The sequence below is a fragment of the Onychomys torridus genome, chromosome 7, assembly GCF_903995425.1.
Source record: "Onychomys torridus chromosome 7, mOncTor1.1, whole genome shotgun sequence".
Lineage (NCBI taxonomy): Eukaryota > Metazoa > Chordata > Mammalia > Rodentia > Cricetidae > Onychomys > Onychomys torridus.
The window spans coordinates 96887055-96897637 of NC_050449.1; the positions used below are offsets into that span (position 1 = coordinate 96887055).

The window sequence follows — 10583 nt, forward strand, 5'->3', positions numbered from 1 at the left end:
AGATTTGCCTTTGGCTTAGCATCTCTCTCATTTTCTTCAGTATTACCTGCAGAGGAACACAGTTACCTCACACACACACACACACACACACACACACACACACACACACACACAGGCAGTCACAAAGTGGATATGCTATGGGGGCCGACCTGTTTTGCTAGATTCTGCTATTCTAACTGCCATCATTTGAAATGATTTGGGAATGAGCTGGGTTAACCTTAGCATGAAGTGGCTACCAGGGATCCCAGTGAATCTACCCAGAGACTAACAAGATCTTAAGGACAGCTGGCCGCATTGCAAAGGCCTTCCTGTGCACTCACACAGCAGGATGCTGACATCCCTTTCTGTACAGACTATGGTGAGGGGTGGGGATCTGGGAGCAGTGGGATAGGTGATCCTGCAAGACTGGCCTCACTGTCACTCTGCTGACGATCTCTGCATAAACTTCAGTAGCTCCATAGGAAGGAATTCAGGTGTTTTCATTTGCAGTGGATTTCTAAGTGTGGTTTCCACTGTGTTAACCCTGTCTGTTGGAACAGAGGACACTTCGCCGAGTTGCTGAGTTACTGGCAGTTTCTTGGCAAAGACAAAGGTGCCATGGCCACCGAGTACTTTGAGTCGCTGAAGCAGTATGGGAACTGCGAAGGTGAGGAGAACATGCTATGCCTAGCCGACCTGTATGAAACCCTCGGCCGCTTTCTGAAGGACCTCGGCCTTCTCAGTCAGGTAACTCCAATGGATTCAAAGGCAGGGTGGCTCTCCATGTTTACATGTTTACATGTCTCTCCTTCCCAGGAGGGGATCTGTTTTCTCTGTGGTGCTGAGATCTGTGGTGTTTATCAGCAGTTTAATTGCCACATTGATTAGCCTCTCATCTTTGTTCCCAGGCCGTGGTGCCTTTACAGAGGTCCCTAGAAATTCGGGAGACAGCCTTAGATCCAGACCACCCGAGAGTAGCCCAGTCCCTGCACCAACTGGCCAGTGTGTACGTGTTGTGGAAGAAGTTTGGGGATGCAGAGCAGCTGTATAAACAGGCCTTGGAGATCTCGGAAAACGCTTATGGTGCGGACCATCCACATGCTGCTCGTGAACTTGAGGCCCTCGCAACTTTGTACCATAAACAGAATAAGTAAGTCCTCAAGGACACAGTCTGGCTTCGTGAAGAGAGTGTTTCTAATGTATGTAGGTGGTAGGCTTGCTTTGGGGCTCTTTCTTTTCCTTATCCTATGCATCGTGTTAGGTGGTATTTCCTGGTCTTCAGGGAGTACACAAAGGAAATTAGAATTCCCAGGTATTTGGTTTTCATCAAAGATGCATGAAGGGTAGAGGATGCACTTGGACACAATGTAGTTTGAGGTCTGGGCTCTGGCTCTTCCACGGCCATCATTACAATGCTGAGCACATCACTACTCCATTGCCTCATGGCCAAGTCTAGTTTGGCAAGAAGGTTTTGTTGGCTCCCAGCCATGGTTTTTATTTACATATTATCTGTGGTTGCCTCTGTGCTTCTCTGGAAGGTTTTCTTAGTTTTGACAGAGGCCACATGTTCACAAAGCCTAAAATATCAACTACACACCCTTAATGGGAAACATTGGCTGTACTGTAATAGAAAGGCTTTCAAAGGAAGGGTTTATCTCGGCAATAGAGAACACTTGCTGAGCTTGTGTATGACCCTCAGTGTGATCCCTGATGCCATTTGAGTAAGACAACACACTTTTTTAAAGGCTTTTCTGCCTACTGGGCATCCACTGAGTGGCTTCTCTTCCTCTCTCAGAAATGCTTTCTCTTCCTCCACCATTAGAGAGGCTTCCTGGAAATTTTTCTTTTTAACTTCTGTAAGTATTGTTTTACATTAACTTTGCCTGGATTCTTGCATTGATAGCTAATCAAAACTTAGCCTGTCCAGGTAAAAGGTGCTTACTGCAAACTGAACTTTGGGATTTTCATTGAGACTGCATTAAGTGAGTTTAAAACAGTGAAACGTGAGCTTCATAGAGGACTGTGTGGAACTCCTTAGCGACTTGGAACTGCCTTGACCTGCCCGAGACTCCTGCTGTACTTAACTCTTGGAACCGCTCTGCGCTGTGCCAAGAGTGTTTGCACCTCCCCAAATCGTGACGACTCGTGGAATATGCTCTTTGCTCTGACTCACCATTTTCCCTCCCCACTCCCCTACCCTTCTCTCCTTTTTTTAAAGATATGAACAAGCTGAACATTTTAGGAAAAAATCCATTATAATCCGTCAGCAAGCCACAAGGAGGAAAGGCAGCCTGGTAATGAAACTCCCTATTGTCCTTTGAACTTGAGGGGAAGACAAGATCTGAATATCATGAGTGCATAAACCTCGCATTGGAGAGGGTCAGATTTTAAGTGACTTCTAGAAAAGCACTGACTGGCATTTTGCTTTTATTTATAACCATGGTTTGAGAGTGGTAGTGTTGGACAGCCCAACCCAGAGGGCTTTCAAGTTCCAACATCTGGAGGATGCTACTTGAGGTTACTTTGATTCTTTTCTGTGAAGACTTAGGGAAGGAAAGGAAGTTTAGTTAACATTTGTGAAATTCAGATGGAAACGAATTATTTCCCTTCAGCAAACAGAAGGCTTTAAATGTTTCTAGGTTTTGGATAAAAACCCAAATTAGCATGTTTAGCTTAAAATTTTCTGTATGTGGGATGGAGGAGATGGTCAGCGAGTGGAGGGCTTGCTGCATAGACGTGAGGACCTGAGCTTGATCCCCAGCCCCACATTAATAAAAAACAAGACTGACACACTTGTAATCCCAGCACTGGGGAGGCAGACACAGGGGGATCACTGTCGCTTTCCCAGCCTAGTTGGTGATCCCCAGGTGCCAGTGAATGACCCCATTTCTAAAAGTAAGGTGAGCATTGACTGAGGATCAACACCTGTCGTTGACACCTGGCTTTCACCTGCACATGAGTGCACACATGCACGATTATAAACAACTGAAAAGGACCTGATGCTTACATGTGCAGCCATGGAGTTGGTAAAGATCAGTAAATTGTTTCTAGTCTTTTTTGAAGCGCTTTGACATATACTGTACTAAAATACCTCATAATCATTTTCACAGACACAGTATTTAATGAATTTGTAAGCATGATTCCATGTAGAAATAAATACACATGCTCCTCATAAATATTATATTCAGTGTGCTACTTAAAATAACTGCCATCTAGGCTAAGGAGAAGGGCTTTTGATAGGACACCAGTAGATGCTTCCAGAATCGAGACTGGTGCTCAGTGGTTGTGTTTTTGTGTTCCTGCAGTACGGGTTTGCCCTGCTACGCAGACGGGCTCTGCAGTTAGAAGAACTCACCTTAGGCAAGGACAAGCCTGAGAACGCCCGCACCCTCAATGAACTGGGTGTCCTCTACTACCTTCAAAACAACCTGGAGTGAGTACCGTGGCATTCATACTAAGATTAAGTGTCCACCATGCCTCTGCGGTACGACGTTGTTTTACATGTCTGTCAAGCCCAAAGTTAGGGGGGAAACGACTGAAAAAAGAACTTTGCCAGTTTCCTGTTTGATGTTATGTGCTGTTTCCTTTTCCTCCGCACATAGCTTCCGAACCTATGGGTTTCTTGCAGCTTTCCTAGTGTGGCCTTTGTGCTTATGAAAAGTGAGTGTGTGTGGACATTGTACATGAGACCTCAGAGACAATTTCAAACCAGCAAGGGGCCAGTAGAAACAGTGGCCAGCCGCTGCTCTACCCTGTAGTTTACTTGGACAGGAAAGATTTCACACACCTTCACTCCACTGTCTGAAAAGCAAGTGTGTCTAGGTTTCCTTAGATGTCAGAAACAGCTTGTAAATTTGAGACTTCAGAAAAATACAACGTATTTTTTTTTTCATCCACTTCACTTAAGTTCCATTTACTCACAGTTTTTTGGTAGTAACTCCTAAGAAAAAAGGAACACATGCCAACATCTTTCATTTGGCACAGGTTTGAGCACTGTAAAGGTCGTAGGAGGCTCTTTCCAAAAATCTCTGCGGGGTTTTCTTTTAGGAGAAACGGAGTAGGGAACTGAGGCCTCGTGGGAAGAAGCAAAGAGTGGAGGAAGGTGGAGAGTGAATCCTTCACTTCAGTGTGTCTAGGAATAAAAATGTTTTATTCTCCACATCATCACTAGGGCTTGGGACTCTGGCCTCTAGAGAACACGCTGTTTAAGGCATTGGGGGGGTCTTGTTCCTAGAACGGCAGAGCAGTTTCTGAAGCGTTCCTTGGAAATGAGGGAGCGGGTTCTGGGGCCAGATCACCCAGACTGTGCCCAGTCCCTGAATAACTTGGCAGCTCTTTGCAATGAAAAGAAGCAGTATGACAAAGCGGAAGAGCTGTACGAGCGAGCCCTGGACATCCGGAGACGAGCCTTGGCGCCTGACCACCCTTCCCTGGCCTACACAGCAAAGCACCTCGCAATCCTGTACAAGAAAACAGTAAGTCTGCCCCATCAGACCTGCGTGCTTGATAGCTTACCGGAGGTGCCATGACTGCCAGCTAGTGAGGTTATCGTCTGAGAGGAGGTTATTTCGGGTGAGCTTTTTAAACAACATCATTTGATTTCTAAAGAAATGAGAACATGAAGATATATATATATATATATATATATAGTTTCAGATTTAATTCAGTTAAGATACTGACTTGGTTTACTGAAAATATATTGCATTGCAAATCCAACAACATTGTGAATAAGTTCCTTTCAAATACAAACCGTTTTATCAACAATTATGAATGAGATCTTTTTTATGTTACATAGTTTCAAATCCCCTTACTGTACTGGATATTAACCAAAACACACCAAATCACTCAGTGGTAGGGCTGCAGACAGTGCCCCTTATTTTTTTTACAAAATTGCCATTTTGTTTCCCTCTTCTCTGACTTTATCTACACTTACATATCAGCTCTTGGGGGCTGGAGAGATGGCTCAGAGGTTAAGAGCACTGACTGCCCTTCCGGAGGTCCTGAGTTCAATTCCCAGCAACCACATGGTGGCTCACAACCATCTATAATGAGATCTGGTGCCCTCTTCTGGCCTGCAGGCATACATGCAGGTAGAACACTGTATACATAATAAATAAATAAATCTTAAAAAAATATGTATCAGCTCTTTGCCGTGGGAGTCAAGTTTGGGTTTTTGTAGCAAAGCAGGCCACAGTCTGTTTTGAGCAATGCAGTGGCAGAGCTGTCGGCTGGCCCAGGAAATTGTGTGGCTTCCATGCTGGTGGTCCCAGCACGGAAAGAAGCTCCTGAGTAAGAAGGGGATGCACTCTTCTTTCAGGCCAGCTTCTGGGTTAAATCACCAGGAAGCTCCAGAGGGGACTTGGCAGTTGGTGGGAAGTATTTTATTTTGATGCCTCCGTGAGTTAAGTACAGCTGCAGATCTACACCAGTGGGCTTTTCTTTCACCGGTAACACTGGAGAGTAAATAAAGCACTTTCCAAACTTTCAGACAATGGTTGTGTCCCAACAGCTTCATTTGGATAGTCTATTGGATTTTCAGTTGCTTGAAAATAGGCATGACCGCTGGGCAGTGGTGGCACATGCCTTTGATCCCAGCACTCGGGAGGCAGAGGCAGGTGGATCTCTGTGAGTTCGAGGCCAACCTGGGCTACAGAATGAGTTCCAGGAAAGGCTCCAAAGCTACACAGAGAAACCCTGTCCTGAAGAAAAAAAAAAAAAAACAAACAAACAGGTGTGAGCAGCTGTAGAAAAATGCTTCTGCAACTTTATTTAATACATTTTATTTTTGGGGAAACTCTGACCAGACAGTCTCTATTGCCTTCACATTTTTGTTAGATTCCACTTTTGCTTTTTTAGGGAAGAGTTGACAAAGCTGTACCTTTGTATGAATTGGCTGTTGAAATTCGGCAGAAATCCTTTGGCCCAAAGCACCCCAGCGTAGCTACTGCCTTGGTGAACTTGGCAGTCCTTCATAGCCAAATGGTAAGCATCTACATTTCAACTGTTTACAAATGAATGATCTGAAGGTAAAAAACATGGATAAATATGGGTTAATGGCACAGCAAAGGAAATATAAGGCTATTTATCAGTTAATGATTCCTTTTGAAATACCTCAAACACTGCTGCCATTAGATTTGTAAGCTAGTTCCTGTCTGAGTTAGAGCACCAGCTGACTGCTGAGTTCAGGTTTACTTTTCACCTTCTGGAGACCCCTGTCACCCGCAGGACAGTCTTGGGGCATCTGCCTAAGTACCCACCAGGCCGTGAGCAGAATTGGGTTTATATTATGGATTTGGGTCATATTAGTTCGAGGATAAGTCTAAAAGTTACGGGAGTTTTTACTTCTTTTCTGTTATAATTGTCCATAAAATAATGTTTACTTGCATTTCTTAGGAGGATATTAAGATTTTTTAAAGAGCTGACCAAAGTAGGTCAGCTCAGTATAGAGTACATTAATAGAAATTTCATAAACAGTGTATTTAAGTGAGCACTATTACTTTTTTTAATAAGAAAAAGCACAGTGAAGCCCTGCCACTTTATGAAAGAGCATTAAAGATTTATGAAGATAGCTTGGGGCGGATGCATCCTCGAGTTGGAGAAACATTAAAAAATTTAGCTGTGCTCAGGTGAGAACTTTCCCTGTTTTCTATCCCATTCTGTAATAGTTTTGACTCATCACAGAACAGCATGAAATATTTATTGCTGAAAGTAGTCTTTCTTGGAGGGGGAGTAGTTGCTTTGGTCTCATGTAGCTTTAGATACTCAAGTGCTACTCAGAAGCAGGATGAGGACGGCTTACTTTTCGGAGGTGTGTTTTGTGGCTTAAACTGCTAACTGCCTTTGGGGTGATAGGGCCACTCATTGACCTCAGAGCTGATGAATTAAGTGTGTGTTGAGTTTTGCTCACTCCTGTGTGTTCATCTTGGGATACAGATGATAACAACACTTGTTAGCATTTTTTACTGAACCTATTACAACATGGTCTCAATGGTGCAAGAGACATACAATTCCAGAGTGTAGATAGACGAGTTTGGGAGCCCTGGCTAACTGGTCTACCTGAGGAGAAACAAAGTGCAATGGGAATGGGAATTATTTGCAACTTGTTTTTCTGTATCTCGAATTGCTGGGGAAGAATCCTTCTGTACACTGTGTGAACATATGTCACTATGACTGGTTTAATAAACAAGCTGACTGGCCAGGAGCTGAACAGAATGAGGTGGGAAAGTCATCCTGAGAATGTTGAGATGGGGAAGGGCAGAGTCAGAGAAGTTGCCAGGAGACACAGGGAGAAGCAAGATGGACATGCCATAATGAGAAAAGGTACCAAACCATGTGACAGAGCACAGATAAGAAATATGGGTTAATTTAAATGTAAGAGTTAGCTAGTAACATGCCTGAGCTATCAGCCCAGCATTTACCATTAATAAAAGTCTCTGTATGGTAATTTGTAAGCAGCTGCCAGTATGGGAAAACTTAGCCTACATTGGACAGATATTTAGAAGGGAGAGCTGCTTCTTGATAATAACAGTGTATCTCCTACCCTTTCCTCTCAAAGCTACGAAGAAGGGAATTTTGAAAAGGCTGCTGAACTGTACAAAAGGGCAATGGAAATAAAAGAAGCAGAGACATCACTTTTGGGTGGAAAAGCTCCTTCAAGGCAATCATCAAGTGGAGACACGTTTATCTTTAAAACAACTCATTCTCCTAATATTTTCCTTCCCCAAGGACAAAGGTAACAGTGCCATTTTTTTGCAAGAATACCTCAGGATAAAACAAATATCTGGAACATTTGAATTCAAAACAATGTTTTTAAAGAAAATCATTTTCCTACTTAGTGTTATTTAACTGGTATTTGCATGAAGTTGTATTGGATCACACTTAATTGTTGTGTCCAGTTTAAATTGATTAAATAACCCATTTCCTATGGGATGAGATCCAGGGTGTAGACATCAGCACTCTAATACATGAGGAGTGGGTTGGTCTCTGCAACAGAGCTGGCAGGAGCCCGTGGTTTAAAAATTCCATGATTCTTTTGCTCCCTTGAAAGCAGCCTTAGACCTGCCATTCACTGGTCTTGTTTTCAGCAGAGGTTTGACCCAGTTCTCTACCTCAAAGAAATGTTTACGAATGGTCTGAACAGTCTTCAGTGGAACAAACCAGACAGGAATTCTTGTTTTTTTCTGGGTTTGTGTGTGAGGACATGCATACACATAGGCATGTACTTGTGGAGGTCAGAGGTCAGCCTTGGGTATCACTCCTCAGTTGCTGTCCACCTTGATTTTTCTTTTGAGACAGGGTCTCAGTGACCTGGTGCTCATTTAGCTAGGCTGACTGGTCTTTCAGCATCCTGGTACCCTATCCACCTGTCTCCACCTCTCAAGACAGGATTACAAGCCTCCAATCCTATGCCCAGCTTTCTAAAGGGGGTTTTGGAGATGGACCTTGGGTCCGTATGCTTTCATGGCTAACGCTTGACCAGCTGAGCTATCTCCCAGCCCCTTACTGTGTGAGAGCTCAGGCTGACCACGAACTCATGATCATCCCTCCTTGGCCTCCTGGGGGCTGGGATCACAGGTGCGTGCCACCACATCCGGCTTTGCTTTTGAGTCTTCCTTTTCCCTCCCTAGCTGATTTAGTCAGCCTGCTTTTTGTGCTGTCTCCACAAAGTTTATCACTGTGCTGTATTGCAGTGTCGGATGGCAGCCACAGGTGTCAGGCTCTGTACCATTCTGATCTTATTGTGGTACAGGTCTGGCTCCTAGCTACTCACAAGCTGAGGCAGGAGGTTCTCAAGGTCAAGGCCAGCCTGGGCAACTTAGTGAGACCTTGTCACAAAATTAAAAAGTAGAGCTGGGGACACAGTGGTAGTATGCATCAGACCCTGGGTTTAGTCCTCAGCACACAAAAAAAGCAGTGACAATCCCATTTCTCTCCTAAATGGTCTAAATCAATCTTGCTTTACCTCAACTAGTTGCCATTTTTATACTGAGAATTAAATATTTTTATAGATTTTATAATATTGCCACATTAGTTTTTATTTGTATATTTATAGTAAATTTCTCATCAATTTTAAATCTTGTAAGATCTCAATATGTATTATTATAAAGATGATATAGAAATTGTATTCCACTGTCTTAAAAGTGCAATTGCCGAGTTCTCTTTTGCACTCTGTATTGGGGGCTACACTTTGCATAATTATTTTAAAATAAACATGACCGTGTTTTAGCAGACTTGAATATTGGCCAGGTTTACTCAGTAGTTTGATGAAGCTGAAGAACCCTGGTGACCGCAGGCTGTGCCCAGTGTCATGCAACTTCCCAGGGGATGCAGCAGCCAGGGTCATTGCCATCCAGAACTTCCTTACAGCCAGTGTGCAAGGCCTCACCTGAGGCGCTCGGCAGCAGCCGAGCTGGGTGGCCAGGCAACCCGAGCTTGTGAGCTTGAGAAGCACTACTACAACCGGGCACTGTGGCAGTGGCTTAAATTAGACAGGAAAGCGCAAAAGCAGCAGCCCCTTCCGCCCTTTGGGGAGGGTCAAGGTTCAGGAGGAAAAAGCTAAAGTATGACTGTAACCTATCTTTTGGGGTTTGCCCCGTGAAAGGTACAAATAACTGAATTCATGAATATATTAAATATTGATTTTACAACTCATTTATCAGAGCTCAAAATCTGACTATTTCATTATTTAATACACTGAAATTATAGTATTAAGTTTAACACCTTAAAAAACTTTGTGATCAGTACTCTAAAAGAATCTTCAAAAAAGCATATTTATTCTTTCTTCTAAAATTTAGATTTGAGAACTATACAAAAATATTTTTAAAACTGAAGTAAGCAAATGAGATGGTCACTCTAAATTATATATTTCAAATTAAGTATATAGTACAATTATTTTATCTATTATTTTTATCTCATTATTTACTGTACTAACAATATATTCTTTGCCTTCATGAGAATGCCTAAGATCAAAGCAACTCTAACAAACATTTGTGTGTAGATCTGTAATTCAAACAGTCAAATTATGGTCATGTTAACATAGATGTGATTCTCAGATTATGTTCATGTTAACATAGTTATAAGGTTTTCAAGTTACATTCATGCTAACATAGATGTGATTCTTAGTTAATTATGTTCACATTAACATACACCTCCACAGCAAAATGGTAATTTTCAGACAAGTCCCTCATAAACAAATGGTAAGAACCAAATTTTGCTATAACTTGTCCTCAGCACTTTACAGAAAGGAAACTTGGAAAAACAAAAATGTGATCTGAGGCAGTCAAAGCTTCTGTGACATATTCTTAAAGTTATTGCCTTTTCCTATTGGCTCACATTTGTGGGTGTCAAGGAGTATTTTCATGAGAAGAAAAATACAAAATCCTGACCAGAAGCACAGACTGCCTTTCTGTTAACAAAAGAAGCAAAGTGATGAATGGTTTTACTGCCATCTAGACTCTGGATTCTAGAATCACCGCTAGAACGGTACTGGGGCTGCTGGCCTTTCTCACTAGGAGTCACAGTATCTAACACATCCTGCCAAACCTCTGTGTGGTAATTCATGACGCAGTGTGTTAATTCTCAGCCACTGCTACTGCTCCTTAATC

General features: G+C 42.8%; 1 protein-coding gene across 2 annotated transcripts in view; it reads left to right on the plus strand.

Moving 5' to 3' along the window:
• The window catches only part of Nphp3 (nephrocystin 3), a 44140-nt gene that overhangs the window by 29928 nt on the left and 3629 nt on the right, over window positions 1-10583 (plus strand). Inside the window, exons 20-27 of one of the 2 annotated variants that reach the window (XM_036191980.1) lie at window positions 540-726; window positions 888-1129; window positions 2198-2273; window positions 3285-3412; window positions 4214-4454; window positions 5836-5961; window positions 6490-6605; window positions 7535-7711. In XM_036191980.1, the coding sequence (XP_036047873.1) occupies window positions 540-726; window positions 888-1129; window positions 2198-2273; window positions 3285-3412; window positions 4214-4454; window positions 5836-5961; window positions 6490-6605; window positions 7535-7711 (1293 nt within the window). Of the gene's footprint in view, window positions 1-539; window positions 727-887; window positions 1130-2197; window positions 2274-3284; window positions 3413-4213; window positions 4455-5835; window positions 5962-6489; window positions 6606-7534; window positions 9216-10583 lie in introns of those variants that run through there. The other variant, XM_036191981.1, reaches the window with a different exon arrangement.